General features: G+C 40.3%; 1 protein-coding gene across 1 annotated transcript in view; it reads right to left on the reverse strand.

The window, feature by feature from the left end:
- CSMD1 (CUB and Sushi multiple domains 1) overlaps positions 1-24,724 on the reverse strand; it is a 1,865,356-nt gene that overhangs the window by 78,892 nt on the left and 1,761,740 nt on the right. The window contains exon 50 of the mRNA XM_047772241.1: positions 8,185-8,370. Within this exon, the coding sequence (XP_047628197.1) occupies positions 8,185-8,370 (186 nt within the window). The remainder of the gene's footprint in view (positions 1-8,184; positions 8,371-24,724) is intronic.

Below are 24,724 nucleotides of genomic sequence, written 5' to 3' on the forward strand. Positions count from 1 at the left end.
TTGGAAAGTATCCAACAGGAGGAAAAAAAAGAATTTATTTACTATGACTTAGGAAGAAAATCAATGGCATTGATACTCAGAAAACAGAGTTAACTTGCTCATGATAAAATTGATAGATCCTGTGAAATTTGTAGGATGATATTTTAAATAAGGCTTTCCTTAGAACCATTAAGATAGGATCTAGAGAATCTCATTCTGAGTGAAATGAGCCAGAAAGACAAAGACAAATACCATATGATATCACTTATAACTGGAATCTAATATCCAGCACAAATGAACATCTCCTCAGAAAAGAAAACCATGGACTTGGAGAATAGACATGCAATGGGAGAGGGAGGGAGTGGGAGGGATCGGGAGCTTGGGGTTATCAGATACAACTTAGAATAGATTTACAAGGAGATCCTGCTGAGTAGCATTGAGAACTTTGTCTAAATACTCATGTTGCAACAGAACAAAGGGTGGGGAAAAATAAATGTAATTGTAATGTATACATGTAAGGATAACTTGATCCCCTTGCTGTACAGTGGGAAAAAAAAAAAAAAAAAGATAGCTACTTATAAAAGAGCTCTATTCGCATGTAAGGATAACCTGACCCCCTTGCTGTACAGTGGGAAAATAAAAAAAAAATTATAAAAAAAAAAGAGCTCTATTCGGATGAAATCATCCTACAGTTTTCATAATATATCTATTTTTAAATTACATAAAATGGCTGATTTTATAATTATACAAAACGACTCTAAACCAACCCCCGGAAAGATGAAGACAGTATTTCTGTTGGAGGCATCTGCATGTCCATAGGAAGAGAATGAGAGAGGGGATCCCACACTGATCCTGCCTTTCTGAATTGGGGGATTTTCTGAACTCATTTCACTGCAAATTGCTTCAGTTCATTACCTCTCCATCCAAGCTCATAATACACGGTCTTCAAAGGGGTCGTGAAAAGTAGTGGCCTCCAGGAAGTTCCTGTCCTGAGAGGAGACTATTGGTCCCACACTGAGCAGCTGTCAGGTGCCCAGAATCCAGGGAGGCCTCATCATGGAGCCGGTGGGCAAGTACCTGTCCACTCTGTGTGGGCCCAGGGGGACCCAGAGGGTGGGGCCAGGCTGGACAGAGGAAGGTTCCTTCCTTGGGTCCCAGCAGTCTTGCCTGCTGAGACATTAACTAGCCCCTTGGTCTGGACTGTCTTTTCAAAGTGGGTTGCAGCCTGGGAAGGCAGAGGTAAGTGCCCATATCTCACACATAGAGATTCTACCCCCTCCTTTTTCTGAGCTTTATTATGCTTTAAAAATGCATTGATTGGAGTTCCTGCTGGGGTTCAGTGAGTTAAGAACCCAACTAGGATGCCTGAGGATGTGGGTTTGATCCCTGGCCGGGCTCAGTGGATTAAGGATACAGTGTTGCCATGAGCTGTGGTGTTGGTTCAGGATCAGACATGGCTCTGATCCTGCGTTGCTGTGGCTGTGGCTGTGGCCAGCAGCTGCAGCTGGGATTCAATGCCTAGCCTCGGAACTTTCATGTATTGCAGGTGCCAGCCTTAAAAAAAGAAAAAAGAAGAAAAAAGCATTAATAGTTTGCATGATGACTGAGCATTTACTCAGGCAGGGCCCTGGACCCCCTCCTCAGCTTTGCAAACATCTTCACTGAAATGGCTCGTCAGTGCACAGTGTGGGAAAGAAGGGCCCTTCCCAGCAGCTGCAAGTGGCAGAGGACAGATGCAGGCCCTGGGGGTCACTCATGCCCCTGGTCTCCAGCTCCTGCCTGCAGGACCATAACAATAAAGGTGCTTCAGAGTTTGTTACAGGGACTCAAAGACAGAAAACATATGAAATGCTCAGCACCGAGCCATGTACAGAGAGAAACTCAATAATGCAGGTGCACAACTGCTCTCACACCTTTGTGGTTTAGCAATATCATTTGTGATCAACTGATGCTTGTCCAAGTGGTAAATGAAAAGAACAACATGAACTGTACTATGAAAATAGAAATAACTAATAAAGAAATGTAAGTATTGTAAGACCATTTTTTGAGGGATTAAGGGGTAAATATATATCCTCAACATTTATATAATATTATAAACACACATGTATTCATGTACTTATAAAATAAGTATGTGTATAATTTACTTTTATATATATGCACTCATGTACATGTGTGTGCTATACATGATTATATGGATAAATATATGGTACACAGGTGAATGCAGACACACCTGTGTCTAGATATACAATTTATGTGCAGTCTGTTTTTCTATGATCGGGCTGTTTAAAGGTTATACGAAGCTGTTTCCTAGGGCTTTGACTTTCTCCTTTTTTCCTGAAATGGATACACACTGCATTTAATCACCTAAAGCGCTCATGGTACCCAGTACATAGTAGGTCCTTGAGAAATTATTAATCATACACTTGCTTTTCCAATAGCGTTAACTGAAAAAGACGAAATTCCTAACTGTGATCGTATAGTGGTTAGTACTCTGCATTGTGAAAAAGACAAAAGTCCTTGATGCTGATTAGCTTTGTCATTGGAATATGACCATAATGGTTTTGCTTTCTCCTGAAGGCAGAGGACCTGATGCTTAGCTACTCATCATTGTTCGACTACAAGCCCCGACATCCGTACCAGCAGCTCTCCTTCATTTTATTACCACACTAGCACGAGTCACACCTTCAATGGTCCAAAGCCAGTCTCAGTAAATAATTAAAATGAAAAGAAATGAACATCAAACATCTGTCTAAGAGATTTGTACAATTATGGGATGTATGCAAACTGAACATGGTTATTTATTACAATCTTCCTTTTAGTAAACCCAAAGGTGACATGAATTAATTTTATTTACTGTTTACATTTACTATTTATTAAAGTTGAAGGGTTTCTCTTGAGATTCAATTACTCAATCTACATATTACTCAGTTGGTAAAGAAACTTATAAAATTGTGTCAGACCAACATAGGAACTGGCTCAAGGAAATATGACTTTCAGAATTTTATAGTAACCAAATTTTCTGATTAAGAGGTAAAGTTTTATGCCTACTCTGCCCAATTTCTTTAATTTAAATTAAGTGGAAAAAAAATTCCCTCAGATTAGATAGATTTTCCAGTTTTAAACACCAAGGAGTTTCAATAAAATATCCATTCCTTCCTTTCGTAAAGTCTAGTAAAACAATGCAGAAAATATTTGAAAGTTTGAAAAGATACTTAGAAAATGTAAGGTTTCCCTTTTATTGTAAATGTTATATTTATTTCCCCGTGTCACTAAATAAGTAGCAGTTAGTATCAAAAATGGCCTTAAAATGCAAACTGATTTTTCCCATTTAACAATCATTTAACTGAACGTATAACTTTCTTAGACTGAGAACCTCATTTGTATTTAAAAAGCAACTTTGTGCCCTAAAAAGCAAAAAAAAGCAATTTTGTTATTAAATGTTTTTCATTCTAACTTTAAAGTAGTTGTACAACTAGATGTGCATTTAAAACAGAAAATATCAAATATATGTACAAACTAAGCCACACTATGTGCAGTAATATAATGCTTTATATAAGCAAAGTAGTTCTATTAATACAACATTTGCCTTTTAACTGCCAGACTTTTAATTCCTGAGTTTTCCAGAAAATTTTAGACATAAATACACATTGTACTTGAAATCATTTGGTTCTACTACAATCCTCAAATAAATGGTGACTCTCTCGCCTACTATCAGCTTAATACTTTTCAGAACAAAATTGCATGCTGGGTTAAAGTGGCGCCTTTTTCTTCTGTCTCTGTCTTCAGTTCTATAACATGTAAGACTTAAAAGTTAGGAGATAAATTGATTCCAAGAGGCAGAGCCGCCTAGAGATTAGGAACAGGGCTCTCTCCTGGGGTTTCCTGGAACCAAATCCTGACTGGCTACTTACTAGGTCTGTGAGCTTGGCCAGCTCACCCCACCCTCCCCTGTCCACATCTAGAGGACAGGATAACACAACTGCATACCTCACAGGAAACAAAAGGGTTAATTTATGTGAAGCTTTGAGAATCCAGCCTTGAAGACAGAAGGGGTCCAAGCGGAGCCTTACACTTGCTGTTGTCCCCAAGGCTTGAACACCTAACGACCTACATAGGCATCTGACTTGAACACTCTGATCGGGTTCCCATGGGGACTCTCCATACAATCTGCCTTTTGGAGAAGTGAATTCAAAAGAAAGAGAGCACTACGAAGTTTATCTTAATCTTGGGAAGGGTCACACAGGGGGACTGCCACGTTTTGATCTGTGTGTGCCTGAAAGATGAGTAGGCTGCTCTGTGAGAGGACATCGCAGAAGGAGCGAGATGCACAGGATGCTAGTGCTGTGACTTGGCCTGAGTGTATGGAGGTGGCCTTAGGGGCAGGTATGCTTCCCAGGTGGGGTGAGGGGACTTGATGGGAGGAAGGTGGGACAGGAGTGACAGGGATCAGAGGTTGAGGAAGGGTGTCCAGCTCTCCCCACCACACGTGGGAGCTGGAAGCATCTGCAGACTCACAGCTGAGTTCTGCTCATGGGAACTGAGTTCTCCCTTCTATTTGCTCTTGACCCTGATATCTGGGCATTTCTCAGAACTATGGGGCCTCTCACAGTGTCTCTCCTTACACTCACCCCATGCATCATGAAATCTGTTTAACACTTGACCTCTAGGTTTTTGGCCAGTGGAACTCAGAACCTCGGGCTTGGGCAGCACTGGCAGCACAGGTGTGAACATCCTGAATGTTCACAGCCAGCCAGATTTTGTGATGCCACAAACCTGGTACTGAACCAAATCATCACCAGGCAGCATTACTGGTGACAGCAGGGAACCTCCAAAAGGGCACTTTGACTGCAACAAAATGCTTCTCCAGATGTTTTATGACACGACCAATCAAATGTATCTGGTTGCACATCGTAAATTTTGGATCTCTCAATTATTTACATTTTATTAAGTCAGTAAGATGAAGAAAACAACACATTCCCCATAGGACTGTTGGGACAGAATGTATAACACAGACAAATGCTTAAAGGTACCATTCTAAAGAGTGGTTTTGATTATTACCATTATTTCAGCAGACCAAAGCTCCAGTCTCACAGGAGTGCTGTCTTCTCTGTAAAGGCTGACCCCCATCTAGGCCTCATGCCACCTCGTCTATATCTGTTACCTCTTCCTGAAGTGCTTTCTATCAGGCCATTTGTCTAAGGTCCCTAGCATATGGTCAAGCTCCAAGGTCAGAGGCTGTGTCTCATCCACCTCACAAGCCAGGGGTCCTGACAAAGTGGGAATGAGTCAGGAAAGCACCTCCTTGATAGGAGTGACTCTGTGGCTCTCGTGCCCAGAGGAGGGACCTCACACAGTTTCTCCATGGAGAGCAAGAAGCTGTCTGCTTCCCTCCTTTTGAAATGCTGTTCTCCTTTCTCTACCCCTAGCTCAGGACTTAAAAAGCTGAGCTATGCTTCTTTTCCTCATAATTCTCACATATTTAGCACTTGCGCTGGGATTCTATGGGGCCAATCCATTTATTGGCAGATATCAACCACGTCATTGGGCGTTTGGAGTAATTGTGCATTTAAGGTGTAATTGTGCATTTAACCCAATGAAGAGAGGCCTTCACACATAAACACGGCTCATACACAGGTATTTTTAAAAGTTTGTGTGTATACTGTGAAGGCATTCAGTCCTGCACATGCTCAGCATTGTGGTGACAGACTGAAGGTTCATGCTCACGTCACCATCTGGTGAAGTAAGAGGCACACATGAGACACCCTCAATCACCTAATTTAACCCTTTACTGGTTCAAATCAATGCCACCAAGACTATGTGGTCTCCAATGAGCTTGGTTATCTTCAGGCAAAATGATTTCCCTAGGGTTTTAAAGAGAATGGAAGTATCCATGTCTACCTAGGCATTTTTACAAAAATTAAATATGTCCCTAGAAATATTGACAACCTAGAACAAGACTGATTGGTAGGAAACTGGAAAATTTTCTTTTAATTATGTTTCCAAATTATTGGATACATATTAAATACATTTTGAAAAAAAAAAACAGTGCCATTTTATCATATTCTATTTAAGCCAAATAAAAACAGGAGTAAGAAGACAGTGTGACATTAGCAAAAGAATAGACACAGAGGTCAATGGAACTAAACAGAGAGACCAGAAACATACCCACATAAACATAGCTGATTTTTGACAACTGATCTAAAGACAATACAAATTAAAAAAAGACACTTTTTCAACAAATCATGCTGGAACACATGGAGATCCACATGTAAAAATAAATACAGGCACCCTTTAGAAAAATTAACTTGAAATGGACCAAAGACCCCAATATAAAGCATATAACCCTAGAAGATAACACAGGAGAAAATCTAGGTGACTGTGGTTTGGGGGATAACTTTTAGGTAAAGATAAAAGACATGAAAAAAAGAATGATAAGCTGAACTCCATTAAAATTAAAAATTTCTGCTCTGCAAAAGAATGAGCAGACAAGCCGCAGGAGGTTAGAAGAAAACATTTGCAAAAGACACATCTGATGAAGGACTATTATCCAAAATATACAAACAACTCATAAAATTCAACAATGAAAAAATGAACATCACGATTTAAAAAGCGCAAAATATCACTATTTAAAAAGCGCAAAATATCTAAGGAGAAACTTCACCGAAGAAGGGGGGGGCAGATGGCAAATAAGCACATGAAAAGATACTCCACAGCACATGTCATCAGAGAGGTGCAAATTAAAGCAAGAAAAAACACCACACAAGTATTAGAACAGCCCAAACCCAGACAGTGACATCACCAAACGCTGGTGAAGATGTGGAGCAACAGGAACTCTCATCACTGCTGACGGGAATGCAGAACAGTGCCACCACCTTGGACAGTGTGGTGGTTTCTTATAAAACTAAACATACTCTTATCCTATGATCCACCAACCATGCTCCTTGATGTTTACCCCAAACACGTCATCTGCACACAGATGTTTACAGCAGCTGTATTCATAACTGCCAAAACTTAGATACAACCAAGATGTCATTCAGTAGGTAAATAAATAAACTGTGGTGCATCAAGACAGTGGGATATTATTATTCAGCCAAAAAGAAATGAACTATTAGGCCATGAAAAGACTGACAAAACCTTAAATGCATGTTATTAAGTGAAAGAAGCCAATCTGAAATGGCTACTATGTGATTCCAACTCTATGAAATTCTGGAAAAGGCAAAATTATGTAAAGAGTAAAAAGATCAGTGGTTTCAAGAGTTGAGGGTGGGGGTTATCTCAACAGTGTCTTACTGACTCTCAGGAAATGCAATAATTATTTTCAAAAAGAAAAAAAAATAGGTTAAAATGACAGCAAGGAAAATAAAAACTATGGAGGGAAGTTGATTATTTTTGTAAACATTTATATATGCAAAATATCAAGAAATTAATTTTATAATTAAAGACCATGAGCTCTATTGTGCAAATATCTTAAGAGGAAAAATACTGCATATGTACAAATACTATGTAGTTTTCAATTTTTAGAAACAAGGTGTTAGAATATTTCTAATTTAGACTCATACTCATTTTATATAGCTGCAGTGAAAATCTTGGTGTAGATTGTATGTGAGGACATGTATGTGTGTGTGAATTTTTGTTCTCTTTGGCTTTGTGTTATGGATTTATTATTTTTTAAGACTAGAGTTTTAGAATGAACACTTTGGGACATACTATTACATACTATAAATAGCTTTCCAGAAAACTTACCTGACTTCACAAATCTGCAACTTATTTATTGAGCATCAAGGCATTGTGCAGAGTGCATGATGTACAATAGACCAGGCACTGCCTTGAACCTCAAGAGACGCAGAGAAAGTCTGGGTTGAATTACATTTTAATATTTTGTGTAGAATGTTTAACATCTTGATATCCTCTTGACTACACATCTTCAAGTTGAAAATGGCAGCACTGTCAGGATTGCTATATAAATTACATGGTCTGGGTATTGATGGAACCAACAAGGTTCCACATGATCAACCCTCAAGAGTGCAGAGCTCCATGTTAAAAGGTTGAGTGGCTCAATTTGGAACAAACAAATGGGTGGTAATCTTGCCACAAGACAAGAGCCGCTGTGGGAGCGGATCTCGCACTCTGGAGCCTGGAGTTCTCGCCAGGGTGTTCTGCCTCCCTCTTAAATCTGCAAAGATGGCCAGGTGTCAGAACACTTACGTTTACACATGGGGGGCCTCCCTCTGTTACTCCACAATCCATCTTCTTGACACACGACTGTGGCTTGTTGACCAGCTTCCAGCTTAAAGCCCTCGTTACATTCATATGTCACTTTACTGCCCAAAGAGAACTCATTACCAGTAAACGAGCCATTTCCTGGGGACTCTGGGATGCCACAGGACACAGCTGAAAGAAATGAAACAGTCCAGTGTTACTCTCACAAGATTCCAGGGCATTTCCTTCTTTTCCTTTTCTGTTTTTCATCTCAAAGATCTATAAAAACAGTTAGATAGTTGGACTTCTAATGTATGAAATAAATATACCTATTTTCATATTTTTAAGAATCTTAAGAGTTAATGCGAAACAATGGAAACCTGGTTAGAAAACAGTATCTTTAAATCTGTTATTCCGGAAGCTATGTCTGACTGCTCTCACGGTTTAACCACACAGATGTACTGTATTAGATGGCCATGCTGTCATGCATTCTACTTCGTTTAACACAGGAAAGAATGAATAGAATAATATTTTTACCATCACAAACTTACCATCAGGTTGACTTCTTGGTTTTGAGATTGCATAGGAATCAGTAAGAAATTGCCCACCTCAGGTAGCAAAACTTCCCCCAGCTAACATCTTACCCCAAACTCATCAACAACTCATTTTCCTTAAAGTGCCAGAAAATTCTGTTAAAAGGCAAATAAGACCTTTAGCTAAGAGCACTGATGCATCCATAGCCCATAAAATGCATCAGTTTATAAATTATTTGTTAGAAAGAAGGGTCTGCATAACTAAGATACTGGAGAGATTAAGGTGAGGCTCTTCGAAGAGGATCCTCAGTCCTGTGGGGGTGCACAGGTCAGCTTTTGTGTGAGGGGCAGGCAGGAAAGTGGTGCAAAAGAGGAAGTAATATTTAAAAAGGAGTAAGATGGAGGGAGAATTCAACATAAGCACTTTCTTCTTAAATTTACTAGCTTCGATCCAGACTTATCTATGATGAGAATGACAATAAATCTCAAATTAAATGACTATAATACAAGAAAAAGAAAGCATAAAAGTGAAGTGATGAGAGTAATTCCCAACAATATACACCTAATTCAGGGGCACTTGGCAAAGGAAAACTCTGCAAAAAATTAATTAAGGTCCTCTTTTACTAACCAAAATCTAAAATGCTATGGATTTTAAATTTAGATCATTTAAAATGTTTCCTGCACAGACTGCAATGAGAATACACACCTAGTATGAAAGCAGGAAGGACTGGTTAAAAGAGTTTACTATAAACTTTCAATATTATAGGAAAGGAAGAGGGTCAGAAAGATAAAAAGACGTGTCTGGGTTAGCACAGTGACTTTGTTTAAAACCTGGGGCCAGAGAACAGATCTGGTTTCTGAATGAGACCACCTTCTGCTCTATAAGAGACTAGCCCACCTGCAGTTTAGTGTGAGTTTTTAGTTTTGTCTTCGCTATTTTTTCCTTATCAAAATCTTCAATAAACACAATGGGAAATTATCAGAGGAATGAAGAAAATACAAATGCTGACAAAAATCAAATTTCTGGAAGGTTCCATCATGGAGCAGTAGGAACAAATCCGACTAGGAACCATGAAGTTGCGGGATCGATCCCCGGCCTTGCTCAGTGGGTTAAGGATCTGGAGTTGTCGTGAGCTGTGGTGTAGGTCACAGATGCGGCTGGGATCTGGAGTTGCTGTGACTGTGGCATAGGCCAGTGGCTACAGCTCTGGTTGGACCCCTAGCCTGGGAACCTCCATATGCTGAGGGTGTGGCCCTAGAAAAAGACAAAAAAAAAAAAATCAAACTTCTGGAAAATCCAAGCTCTAAAGTTTCTCTTTTGCTTAAATTTATCATCAGCTATTTCAACCATCTAAAAATATATATATAAGAAAAATTTGTAGCTGATGGAAAACAAAAAACATAGACACAGACTTCACTATTTTCAGTTATGTATTGAAAATAATTAAATTATAACCTTTGGCGTTCCAAAGCCATTGTTTTGTCAAGACAATATATCCATGGGAAGGATGCTAAGTATTCTGCAAAATGTTCAGCTTAATTTACTGAATGCAGTAAATGTCCCTGAGGATCGAGATCTCAGAGTACTGCCGGCATCTTGTTTCCTCACCTTTTTCTCTAAGATTTCACTCAAATAATCATCTATTCATTCTCACAAACCTTCATTTCTCTGAACTCACTGAAGTGTGTCCGGGGTCCTGCTTCTTTATAATTCTCATTTGGGGTGAACATCGAATGAAATGGTATTTCCCTGGCAGGTTAAATGGGGAAGACGACATTCTACAAACACACATGAAACCCTACCTCAAATGGATTCACACCCCGGAGGTCAAAACAGAAAAGTCTTGTAACTACTCCGTTTAAATCTGGAAGCTTATTTCAGAAGTGAACCCTGATTCCAAGGGCTTACAAAGACCCACTTCATGTTGTCTGATCAAAAACTGGGGATCTTTTTTTGTCTGTGAGCTGTAGGTTTTAGACCCTGGAGTGTCTTAACATCAGGCTATCTGGCAGAGCCCAAAATAGAGGTTGACACTCTATTAAAAATGGAATTCTTACACTTCTGATTCAATGAAGAATAGATGGGACAATTCTCATAGCCTCATACATTCAGCCTTATGGGATGAAGGCAGTTCTCTGCTAAAATCTACTATTCATTCACTCCAGAAATTTTGCATGGTAACCACGTGGCACATATCCCAGAGACCGCTTTTTAATCATCAGTTAGTTAAATGTATGTAATTTTCAAAAGCTGGAGAATTCTCTTCCTTTTGGTGTAGCTAAAGGGAGTAAAATTTCTTGTGTCTTTGTTTGTCTTGTTTTTTATTGTATTAACATAGCATTATATTGCCCTGTAACCCAGACCCATGATCACATACTCAAATGAAATGTCTCTTCTGTTTAAGAGCACAGGCTTTAAAGTCAGACTCAGAAACAGTTCTTGCCTCTGGTGCTTGTCAGCTCTGTGACTTGAGTTACTTAATGACTGTAGTCTCACTGCACTCAGATTAACAATACTCAGTAATTGTGAAAACTGTATGAAATAATGGGTACAAAACCATCAGCACTGTATTAACACAATGCAGGCACTTAATAAATGACAAAATACTACTTTTACATGCATGTGTCTACACACACACCTATGTACTTAGTTCTTTTGTAAATAAACATAAATTTCAAGGATTATCTTTCTGTAATCTACTTGTTAAAAAGTAAAGAGTAAACTAGAAGGAAGCTGGCCTATTTCTCTTACATGTCTCATGAGAGATGTAACATTGTGGTTTCAATAAGTGGAAGAGATGCTCCAATTTCCAGTGTTGCAAACTCCTTTAATAGTATGAAATCCACATGGGACTTTCATCATTTCATATTTAAGGCCATACAAAGAGCAATTTTTCTTGTCTCTGCAAGTGTGAAACACTGCTCTGCTGCTTTCTTCTTTCAAACACTTGTTCTGTCACTTGCAATGGCTCCTTCGTTTTGCTGCCGCTCAAGCTTCAACATCTCACCATTCACTTCGCGATTATTTTTGTGTTTGTTTTTTGTTTCCCCTCCAGAAAGCTCATTGGTTCCTGGCATGGACTATTGCCTTAGGCTTGTGGCTCTCAGGTCTTGACATCTACTCAATTTACCCTGTTATCACCAGCTGCCTACTGAATTTCCACAGAGTCAAGCTTTGGGTTCTGAGGTGCCCAAGCCATTCTACCACCTTCTCTCCATCTTTCAAAGTTTTCATGTATGTATTCTATATAATGTCTAGGGATATTGGTTGTACTTAGGAGGTGGAATACAGAAAAATATATTGACTCCATATTCATAGAAGTGAAAGTCAGAACATCCTTTTAGGAATGATTCTGAGAATGAACAAGAAAGGGTTCTATGATAGATTGGTGATGTCTGTCACAGTGAAGAATTTTAGAATTGGGCACCATGTTTTGGAATAGCCAAAATTTACCATGTTCTCCATTTACACATACACATCTTACCTGTAATAGGTACCCATATTCCTAATGGCAAGAAAATCCTTACAGGGTAGAGCATGTTATAAATATTTTCACCCATCCCACTATCTTAAACATCACAGTACTCCATAAGTATGTTATTTTTTTTTTCGAGGAAATGAGATAAAATTATATCATAAAAGGTAGCAATTTAAAGTTTTTTGAAAATTATCATGACACTTAATTTCAGTATTTACTTAGATTTGTTCTATGTAAATTTTAATTTATTTAGTTCACAATTTGAACAACAAAGGAAATATTTCACCTTAAGCTGATAAACTTTAATAACATATTTTAATTTTTAATACTTTAATAGACTGTATTATTGTGATGAAAAAATTATAAATCTAAATGTATGGTCTGGAACTCCATCTGAAATTTTTGTTGTTTTTAAGAAATGCCATCTTCTATGCATTTAAATTAAAATTAACCCAGACTTTGGAATGGTTTCTAATGAGACAACACTAAGGGAAATGGAAATCTTCCAAATTATTGATTTCAAGCACATTGATTCCATTCCACATGCTATCATTTTCCAGTCCCTTTGATTTGGGTAAACTGAGATGCATAAACCTAGCCCTATGTGATGCAAATTACATAATGCAAAAATTGACTATTTTTCTCATAATCATGTCTATGAAATGATGTGTTTGGTATTGTGTCTAACAAAATCTACATGCATTTTCTCAGTTAATTTTCTTGGGTCTCCAATTAGGAAAAGGAAAGTATGAATCAAAGAACTTAAATCATTTTTTTAAAATTCACACAGTTAATAAGCAATGGAACCAAATTCAAATCCTAATAAATGTATCACAACCAATACACTATCTACAACCAAAGATCATCGGGGTAGAGAGTTTTGGGAGTACTTTCCAAGTTTAGAATCCTATGATTCTATTTAATTACATCCAAGAAAAACATTATTGATATTGTCTTTTGGAAAGTACCCAAAAGGAGAAAAAAAAGGATTTACTATGACTTAGGAAGAAAATTGATTACATTAATACTTAGAAAACAGAATTAACTTTCTCATGATAAAATTGATAGATCTTGTGAAATTTGTAGGGTTATATTTTATTAATTTTTTTTTTTCTTTGCTTTTTAGGGCCGAACCCGTGGCATGTGGAGGTTCCCAGGCTAGGGGTCAAATCAGAGCTGTAGCTGCCTGCCGACACCACAGCCACAGCAATGTGAGACCTGAGCCGTGTCTGCAACCTACACCACAGCTCACAGCAACACTGGATCCTTAACCCACTGAGCAAGGCCAGGGATCGAACCTGTGTCCTCATGGATACTACTTGGGTTTGTTAACCACTGAGCCATGACAGGAACTCCTAATATGATTTTTAATTGGAATTTAACTGGAAACTCCTTTTGTTAATTTTGGAAAAGATGGAAATAGATTTCAGGTCACCTGACATGTTGGTTCATATCCTTTCCAATCCAGCATGCACAGAAATAAATACAAAGCAGGAACAGGAAGGAGGGAAGGAAAAGGAGATAGTTGATAGTTTTTTGTTCAATCATTAGTGATTCTTTTTTTCTAAAATAAGAATTTACTGACAATAATTTAATTCTAACATAAATAGTGGAAAATATTCCTCAGGTATACAGGCACAAAATTTTTGTTTTTTCCCATTTTGAGCAGGACCTCAGTTACACAGTTGATATGAAATAGAGTGAATTACTCACTTAATGTCAATATTTCCTGAACATGGTAGGTGTTCAGCATAACTGTCCAGAGTCACACTTCTATTACACATGAAGAAGATCCCCTAAGAGCCTGAGGTAGCATCTGTGTTATAGTACAAGGCTCCCTGCTGATGCAAATCTTGAGTCAGTGTGAATACTGACACCAATGGTTCCTGCAGCCATGAATTCTTGCTTTTAAGTTCAGCCAATATTTTAACATTATATTAATATTTTAGTATTAATTATTAAAGTATTTTCATATGTAAGATGAAGAAGCTCAACTAGGTTGTCTCCACAGTCTCGCCTCGAAATGCTCCTAACTCTACCCCAAGTCTCCTCATCACAAGGGAAGCAGATGTGCCTTCCTATCATCCACTTCCTCCCTCTGCCTGGTACAGCATGTTCTCTAAGCCATCACAGCATGAGGATGGCTGATGGACGTGCAGGAGAAGCCTAGCTCCTTCTTACAATGTTCTGAATGTGCTGAATGTGTGTGGTGTTAGCCAAGCATGCTACAGCAGCAAGCATGTTTTCTGACTCCCAGATGCCATTATTTATTCTTAAATGTCAACATAAAATTACTTTGGACAACAAATATTTTAAAACCATAGGTAAATGTTTGCATAGCAGTTAACAGTGTTTAATTTTGTACAAGGGTCCAGTTCTGCCATTTTAGATCCCATGAGTAAAACTGAGTTTTTATTTGACTGACATCTTTAAGATGCAGGCATTCCATGAAGCACTCAAGCAGACACAAGGTGACATTTTCATCATAGGTCTAGTAAGCACCTGCAGTAAAAGTGGCACTGAATATGTTGTGGCTACGTACATCCTATTGGTTTTGTTTCTCTGGAGAACCGTAGGGAAAATAAGCACTAGAAATGTCATGCAATTTGCCCAAATTCTTACAACTAGTAAACAGCTATGTCCAGGGGCCTATCTCAGGGTATCTGAGGCCAAGGAGGCATCTCAGCTACTGTCCTGTATTATCTCCAAGATGTCATCTGCTATACTCAGGGTATTTATATCTTTCCATTTCCAATGCCCAATCAACATCAATAAATAGATAGATGGGCAAATAAATAGGCTAGAAAGACATTTTCAAAATATGATTCTGAAAATACAAAGGCCACGTGGAATTTGAGCATCACTGGACCTTCCTTCCCCCTGCTTTTTATTTCCATTGTCTTCTCTAATTTCCCAATCGCTAAGCAACATCTTAGGTGATGCTGAACCAGCATCCAACACACTGTTAATACTGGGCTGAGGCTGAGGCAGGAAATAATAGTCAGAGAGAAGGTAAAGGGCTGGAATCACCTCTAGGCCAGCAGGACTTCGCAAGTCACACTGCTTTTATTTTATGGGGACAGATGTGATGTCAGACACTTTAAAAAGAGCATTTACCAGCTTGAGAAACAGCCTCCCATTTGTCTGGAGGGCTAAAGGAGAGTGCTTCTGAAAATGCAGGCAGACAGAGGGAAGGAATGGCTCATATGTTCAGACATTAACACAAACAGGTGAGCAACGCAAACACACAGGGGGTTCTGAAACAGAAAATGCAGGAAAACAGGACTCAGCCGAGAAGCACCTTTAGCTGTTCTAAACTTTTTAGCATGTCATCACCAAAGGAAGGAGAAACACCAAACCAAACAAACATTTGATCATCTGAAAAGAACAGAAGAGCTATGGAAAGGAAGAGACCAGCAGGCTGTGGAAGGACTGATGCTGAGCACGGGCTCTGACCCAGCCAACGCGGCCGCTTAAATGTATACTTGGGGGCAAACCTGCTGCCTAAGCAAGGCTGTAAACAGTGGCTGACTCCCACCCCTCTGCTTCGGCGAGTCCAGGAAGTCGTAGGAAGGCACAGGGGCAAGTGTTAAAACAAAAAAGAAGGTGTTTCTTAGGAATATCAAAGTTTCATTCAGTAAAAAGCAAAAGCCTGGGGACAGAAGCTGGAGGAAAGTAGGGGACATTTATGTGTGTGACATACTAGCCCTGACTCAGCTGCCTCTGGTCACTGTCTCTCAGAGATGGATCATCCTGCGGGGACTTGGTTGTCACTGATGTTCCAGGGCCCGAATCTCAAGGTCTATGTTATCTAACTGGGTGGTGGACAGGGCCCTGCTCTGTAAACCCATCAAACCATCACATACACTGGCTCTGAGCAGGGACAGTTACTTAACCTGTCTCAGCTCAGCCTTGCCGCCTGCAACATAAGAACAGGAAAAGCCCTGGAACATGGTCGCTGGCCGCGAGGCCCAAGGAAGAGGCAGGCTGAGCACAATGCCAATGGACACATCGTGGGCTTTGGAGAGACAGGGAGCCAGAGAGAAGATCAGGTTACTAAGTGGAGAAGGTGGACCATTAAATATGTTTTTACAAAATGAACTTTAGGGTCTAATAACTTCTCAAAACTGCTGACTGAAATTTTGGCTGCATTTTACTGAGAAAAAAAAAATTAACACCACAGAAAATTAAAAGAAATAACACATGTTGCAACTATAAAAAGTTGTTAAGAATGAAGACAGAACTAAGAAAGCGAGGCAATTTCACTGTAATAAATAACATAAAATATGTTGCGACTTCCATTTTCCCCTGTATACATCCAGAAAGAAAATCTCATGACCTTCTGTCACTAATTTCTCCATTTTTTTACAATTTGCAAAATCTCTGGCCTCAAGATCCAAACCTGCTGCGTGTGTCTTCCTGATTCACTCCCTCTGGTGTGCGCCTCTTTTTGCCTTTTCTTAAAAATGTGAAAATCTTTTTAGCTGATTTGTTCTTTTCTTTTCAACTCCATGAGCTTCAAAACTCTCTCACTTTGCCACCCACTATAATGCTTACTTTCTTTTTATAGAAAACTGTAAGACCCTTATGGACTCTTCAGGAGTTTCAAGACTCACAACAAGAAATCCTCACTGTTTTTTTGGTTTTTGCTTTTTTTTTTTTTTTTTTTTTTTGTCTTTTTAGGGCTGCACCTGCGGCATATGGAAGTACCCAGGCTAAGGGTCAAATCGGAACTATAGCTGCTGGCCTACCCCACAGCCATAGCAACTTGGGATCTGAGCTGCGTCTTCTACCTACACCACAGCTCACAGCAACGCTGGATTCCCGACCCATTGAGTGAGGCCAGGGATCAAACCCACATCCTCATGGATATTAGTCAGGTTCATTCCCACTGAGCCATGACAGGAACTCCAGGAAATCCTCACCATTGAGGTCATGGAAATGACAGCTTGGCCTGTCCCATTTCAAGTCCCACTGATGACTGTTTATCACTGTTTATGCTGGTTCATTAGGATAAACATATATATGTATGTATTTAGTATCCTATTTAAAGATCAGTAAAATATATTTCTAACATAAATTTCTAAAAATAAAAGCTCAACCCATGTGCACAACAGTAATCTTCAACCTGAAATGGTATTACTTTTCAATAATTCAAATTAAAAATTAAAAACAACAATAACAGGATGGAATGCCCATTCCCCATTTGAGTAGATACATCTTTCTGGAGAATGAATGTGTACATTGACCATCATGTTTCAAGGACACTTTGGGGACAAATGCAGATGATGTCAGACAGTCCATCCTAAATCTACTCCATGGAGCTCACTGCAACTATGTTATTTCATGTATTTATAATTTGATTGTCAAACATGCCTGATTACAGAGGCAACATCTAACTCAAAATTGTGTATACCAGGGAGTTTCCATAGTGGCTCAATGGGAACAAATCTGACTAGCATCCATGAGGACGCAGGTTTGATCCCTGGCCTTGCTCAGTGTGTTAAGGATCTGGCATTAATATGAGCTGTGGTGTAGGTCATAGAAGTGGCTCAGATCAGGCATTGCTGTGGCTGTGGTGTAGGCCAGCAGCTGTAGTTCCAATTCGACCCCTAACCTGGGAATGTTCTTATGCCATGAGTGCAGCCGAAAGAAAGAAAGAAAGAGAGAAAGAGAGAGAGAGAGAGAGAGAGAGAGAGAAAGAAAGAAGGAAAGAAAGAAAGAAAGAAAGAAAGAAAGAAAGAAAGAAAGAAAGAAAGAAAGAAAGAAAGAAAGAAAGAAAGAAAGAAATTGTGTGTGCTATGACCAAGGCAGGGTTTCCTGGTGTCACTTTAGTTGATAGTTTTTGATTTCCTTCACATGACATGTGGAAGTCACTATTTCGAAAAATGAAGTGCTCATGTATGCTTCACTGATTAACAAAAAATAGGCCTAGCACACTATTCTCAAGACGAAGCTTTCCATATCCCATGCTCTTAGCAATTATTGTTAAAATAAAATAATCACTGGAAACTTGCAGAGGGAGTGAACCACCCAGAGTCAAAATTCCAGTGTGTCTAAGATCAATCCTTTGCAATTTGAAGTCTGCACAACTAAGATCAATTTTCTTGAGGCCATGTCTGTGCAAATCCAAACAGTAGGGGTGAAAAGGTTTGTTTTCAAGGTTTTACATGGTGGAGTCAAATTTAATGATGTCTTTATTAATCTCACCAAACTAGGAATATGGAACCAAAGACTATATCAAACTAATCCACAAAACAAACACCCTGCAATAAAACCAACAATAGAGATTTTGACAGTTAATTATAACTGTCTGAAAAGCAGAGCTAAGAACAACCCTCAACTTTAGAAAACACAGTCACAGGATAAATGGATATGCCAAGAGTTTGTTCTTTTAAGGAAAAATACATTAACATGGACTAGAAAGAGGTCACTGAACCTTCTTTGCCACAGTCAAAATGCTTTAGAAAATTTAGTTCTTGGGAGTGGGTATTTATGTGCGTGCATGCCCAGGATTTTTTCAGCCTAAGTTGCAAACTTATTGAAACAGCCTCAGATGTTTCATGTCTGTATCTCATGGGAACAGTGTCTTAGTTTTGACTGGGATCAGAAAGGCAGATGTGGCAGAGAAGGGATGCCAGAAATCTGACCTTTTACTTCTACTTGTAGCAAAAGCCTGTGCAGCTTCAATGCACAGAATCCCATTCCTCAGCACAACCTGCTGGAAAGCTGAGCTGAGCACCAGCTCTGTTGCTTATTTTTAAGATTATAAAAAAGGGCATAGAGGGTGGGTGTGATAGGACTCACTTCCTGGGGAAACTCTCAGAGCTGGGGGCTGAGGCCCACGGTGCTGAGAGGGAAAGGGGTGAGATACCTTCCAGAGCAGAGAGGGGCCTACAGCAGAGCCCACACCTGGGACCTGGAACAGCAGCAAATCGTGGTCTCATGTTCTCAAGGCCAGAAGCTGGAGAACAAGGTGTTGGCAGGGGGGGTCCTTCAAAGGGGCTTGAGAAGATTATTACAGCCCTCTGTCCTTAGCTTGGTGATGGTCTTCACCCCATGTCTGTATGCCTTCTGCCTCCAGGTCCCAGTTTCCTCCTCTTACCACCACAGCTGTTACTTTGGAGGGGGGGTCTACCTTAATGACCTCTCTTTAACCTGGTAACCTCTGTAAAGGCCCTTCATCCACATACAGTCACCTTCTGGGGTCCTAGGGATTAGGACTCCAACAGAGCTTTTTGAGGGAGGCACAGTTCAGCCCATAAATCATGGAGCAGTCAGACACCCCTGAATTTTATAGCGCCTGGGGTCACACACTTAATCTCAGGGCTCTCCAGGTATGTGCCCTGTGCACAGGCCGTTCTGATTTCTGGAGACTATTTCTGTAACACTAGTGCTATTGCATTTGAAAGCTGAAGTTGGCATCTCCGCTGGCCTAATTTCAAGCCATCTTTCTTTGACACCATTTATGTTAGAAATGTTGTTAAGGAAGGCAGTTGATGAGAGAGTGCAGCCATATTCATAAGGTCGAATTGATGACAAATATGGTCCAGGCACCAGGCCAGATGCTGGGATTCACAAATTAGACAAAATCTCCCTCTTGAAGAATGGGGATTTTTTTAACACATGCTCTGCAGGCACCTGCCCCAAGTGCACCTGGGGTGCTTGGCAAACTGCAGATTCTAGCTCCTTGGGACCTGCTGAAGAGCTTGGGGGTAGGGGATTAGAGTTAGGAGTCTACTCATTCAGTAATCCTCCAGAGGGTTCTTGTGAACTTGCAGGGTGGAAAACCGCTGGTCCTGGAGAAGATGGCAGACACACAGGACAGAAGGAAGTGCAAGTGTGGCCCAAGGGGGTGCTATGGGACCCAGAGGAGGGCACCCCAGTCCTCCGGAGGCAGATGAGCTCAGGGAGTTGATGGGAAGCAATGGAAAGGTTGGGTAACAGTCCTGCACACTGATCAAGCATACTGCAGGCAGGGGACACGCCATGCCAAAGGGCACATCTGCCTTCTCGGGTATGTTTATGTCGATGAGAACACCCTGCCCTTGCCTTCTAGGCTCGGAGCCCATCACAACTTCTCTCTTGAAGGTCCCTCTGACCCCCTCCTAGCTGCCGCCCCGTGACGTCCCAGCACTTACTGGCCCTTTTTCGAGGCTGTTGACTTGCCTTGGATGTCTCAGCCATCTGTACTTGAATTTTCCAAAGTCAGTGGCTTGGGTCCCCTGCACCTCATCTCTGCGTGCCCCTAGGGACCTGCCCCACTGCACAGCCACTCTACCCCCTTGTCACTTGCCTGGCTCATGTCCTCCTTGCCAGGGCCTGGCTTTCCAAATTGCCCACCTCCCAAGAAGAGCTTGCCACCACCGTGGCTCTTGGATGAAAGATGCCACCTATGCCTTAAACCTCACATCTTCCCCGCTCTTCACTTGTCACTGACGGAAGCTTCATTTCAAGTCACACATGCTGGCCTGGAGGTCCTGTGATGACTCTTCCCTCCCCGGCCTGGCTGACGGATGGTCCTCCTCTTCCCCAGTGAGGCCCCAGAGGAGGAGGGAAACAAGTGGCCCTCCCCAGGCTCCTTTGAAACGTGAGAACTCCATGTCAGAGAGAACTCCATGTCAGAGAGAACTCCGCATCAGGCTCTTTCCTCTAGTTAGGCATTAAAAGGTGATCCCTTCCTGTAGGGATTTCCTTACTGCACTACACACAGTTCAGCTCTACTAGCTACTCTTTCTTGTTTTTTTCTTTTTCTTTTTGGCCTCACATGTGGCAATGCCAGATCCTTAACCCATTACGATGGACCAGGAATTGAACCTGAACCTCTGCAGCGACCCCAGTTGCCACAGAGACAAGGTCGCATCATTAACCTGCTCCACTGCAGTGGGGTCTCCTCTACCAGCTACTTTTATGGATAGGAATCTGGATTCTGTTAGAAAAAAAAAAAAAAAAATGATGATTTGGTATACTCTAGGTCAAGGGCTTCATATCACTACTGCTATTACACAAAATCACCCTTCCTGTACCTCTCCACCCACTACTGCTTTGATTATTAACCACCTTCCAGACACTGATGGAAAACACGGAGCTTTCTGATCCCCAGGACACACCAAGCATGGACAGAGAAAATGCATTATCTATGTGGTAAATAAATGTGCTGGATTTTAGTACAGGATAGAGGAAATTATACATCTTCTATGATATGTTTGAGATATAATTTGCAAACTATAGGAAATAACTGATATTGGCTGAATTTCACTTGCATTATGGTCTGATCCTGGCACATATTTAGGTCAGAGGTCAGTAGAGTGTGGTCCCGCACGGCAGAACAGGCCTGCGGCTAGTTTCTGTTACAGCTTGCCAGCTAAAATTGCCTTTTACATTTTGAAAGGATTGTGAAACACCTTTAAATGAAGAATATGTAACAGAGAACGTCGATGACTCATGAAGACTAAAGTATGGACTACCTGGCCCTTTACAGAAAATGTTTCCTGGTGTCTCAGTTTGAGAAACAAGCGAAAGCTATTCCCAGCTTAGTTTCTTAAGTATTACTGAGGTTAACCAGACCTTTGTAAAATCTCTGCTTGAAAGCTTGTCAACAAGTACTTCCGGGGAGATACTCACCAATGCAAATGTGTTTCTATCCAGGAAGGCTCCTTTTTTTAATGGATGCCTGACAGTACCTGGCTCAAGGGTAAATCTTTTCTGTCAAGTGTTCCATTTATTCCTTCAGGCAAGCTGGGTGGAGGGTCTATTCTTATCCTTGTTTACAGAGGAAGCTAAACCTCAGTGAATCCTGTTGCCTGTCCAGGGTCACGACACCAGAAAATCCTGGGATTGGGGAGATCCTTGTCTAAACTGAACATTCTGACTGTGAAACCTCTATGCTCTATGCAACAAAATCCCATAAGAAGATCAGGAGCAAACAGGAGAGACCTCAGTTTACAACATGCCTAGCGATTTGACAGATTTTGGCTTTATGAACTATGTGGATTCATAACCTAATAAATTAGAATATAGCTGCAATAAAGGCTATAACTTATATATACATCCATCTATATACATATTTTGTATATATCAAACCATATGACTTGTTATTTAAAATGATTTTAAAAACATATTTAAATTTCTGAAAACACTGCACAATTATCATCCCATCTAGAAGCTTGACCATTTCATAGAAGCAAATAAACACGAATGAAAAAAATCAAAATGAGTCATAGTTTCCTATGCATTTTTTGGCCATAGGTAAGCATTTCTAAGATTTACAAAATACCTCAAATTTTATACCAGAGCACTAAATATAGCCTCCAAAATTTTGATAATGTTGCTATTTTTAAAATTCAAGAAAGCCCTTTTTTTTCCCCAAAAATAAGTCCTTGCAGTAGACAAGAATAATGTGCAGGCATAGTATAATGGACATGATGTAGCTTTTGGAATCTGAAAGACTTGGGTTCAAATCCCACCTGTGATGTTTAGTCGTTGCATTTCCTGGGTAACGTCAGCTTTGACCACTAGTGTCTGTAAGGATTAGAGATGAGAAGACAAACACCCAACTCAGACCTGACTCACAGCAGAATGACTCAAACACCCATGCCCATCGACCAGCTCTGCTCAGTCTACACCCTACCCATTAGCAAATGCATTGTACATCAGCAGAGGGTAGGCACCTATGACTGCAAAGCACAAACACCAGACAACATCAGGTCCAGGCCAGGGCTACAGCTCACAAAAGGCTCTGATCGTGGAGGCTTTGAGATAAAGAGCTGCCTGGGAACTGCTGTCTCTTTAACAGGGGAAACTTGAAAGTGGAGCCCTGGGAGGCACCAGTTTAACTGCATCTCTGCGATAATACAGAAAATTTCAGTTCTAATTTAGGCTTCCCTCCAAGATGAATACGATTAGTGTATTGATAATGGAAACAGCTGCTTGGCAGTTTCTTGCTTGAAGGCGGGAAACGAAGCCTGAAGGGCAGAAGATACGCCTGGCTTTATCGAGGAGAATAAAAACCAATACCGATTTTCTGAGAGAAGTAATTTAAAAGGGCAAGGAGAGAGGCAGGCTGAGGTTCTCTGAGAGGAGGAAGCATACCCAGCTGCCTGTTCTTGCTCACAGGTGATTGGCCGTGAAGGCTCCTGTTTGCCTGGTCCTGCCCAGGCCTGATACAGCTCAGCACCTGCCACCCCACTGTCCTGCAGAAGGGAGGGCAGTCAGCCAGGCGCTGCGGTGTGGCTCTGCCACTGGTGAACCACAGGGTCCCGCTAAGTTAGGAAAAGGGGCCCCACATGTCTGCTGCCAGGCCTAACAACAGCAATAAGTAGCACTCATGTAAGTTGTAAAGATGTATTCTAAGTGATTTCTTGAACCCTCTCCAACTTTGAGAGCTAGAGACCAAAAATTCTGTTTCAAGTTGACAGGAACCAGTTTTAGGGAGTTAGGATCCTCTGCCCATCAGGTGACTACTTTTCCCCCAAAATTCTGAGTCTAAGAGGCCACCAGCAAAATGTCAATGAAAATGAGAGAACAGAGCAGATTCAAGCACAAGATAAATCATTTTCAATGGAAAAAGAAAATCATTCTCAAATACATATATTAGAAAGTACTTAGCTTATGATTTTTTTTTTCATTCACAATATTTACCAAATGCTGCCCTACCAGGTGTTCTGTTGGGTCCTGGGGCAATGCATTTATGGTCACATGACCAGCGCCTGGGCAGGGGCAAAAGGATCTGACCCCCATCCTCAGGTTTCTGCTTTCCTCATTCATTAAACAGCAGGGGTTGCATTTTTAGTAAGCATTTCAAAATATTATTTTGTACCAAAATTTTTTTCGGTTGCACCCATGGCATGGAGAAGTTCCCGGGCCAGGGATCGAACCAATGCCACAACAGTGACCCAGGCTGCTGCAGTGACAATACCAGATCCTTAACCCACTGAGCCGCCAGGGAACTACTGAACAATTTTTTTAAAAAAGAAAAACCAACAACCTAGTGTAGTTAGAAAATGTTTACATTGTATTTTTTCTCCAGTAAGAATAAAAGGAATGCCATTCAAATCATTGAAAAATACTATACCAACTCTAGAAGAATAATTAAAGTACTAAATAATATATTGAAATATTAAATATAGGAATATATTAAATAAATATTAAAGATTAGGCTCCCAGTGCCTCAAAGAGGTATTTGTCCATTTATTTATTTGTTTATTTTGTTTCCAGTTTCAAGTCTCTTATTTTCAAATAAAATAATTAAAATCACTATAGTGACCTTTTAGTTTGGTATAAGTCTTAAAATATTTCAACATTTATATCAATAATTAGATGCATTGCAGGATTTATAAGAAGACCCAATGTGATCATTTCTCAAAGGGTCTTGGATAATACTTGTTTTCTGGTAGAACTACTTAGTTTGAAATTTATTGCAGCAAATAATTTTTAATTACAATTTAATTCATTTGATATGCTCCTACAAAGTCAAATCTCCTTTCAAGAAAAGCATTAACGATGCACTCATCATCCTGAACTAACTTAAACTAC

This window comes from Phacochoerus africanus, chromosome 3 (assembly GCF_016906955.1).
Source record: "Phacochoerus africanus isolate WHEZ1 chromosome 3, ROS_Pafr_v1, whole genome shotgun sequence".
NCBI lineage: Eukaryota > Metazoa > Chordata > Mammalia > Artiodactyla > Suidae > Phacochoerus > Phacochoerus africanus.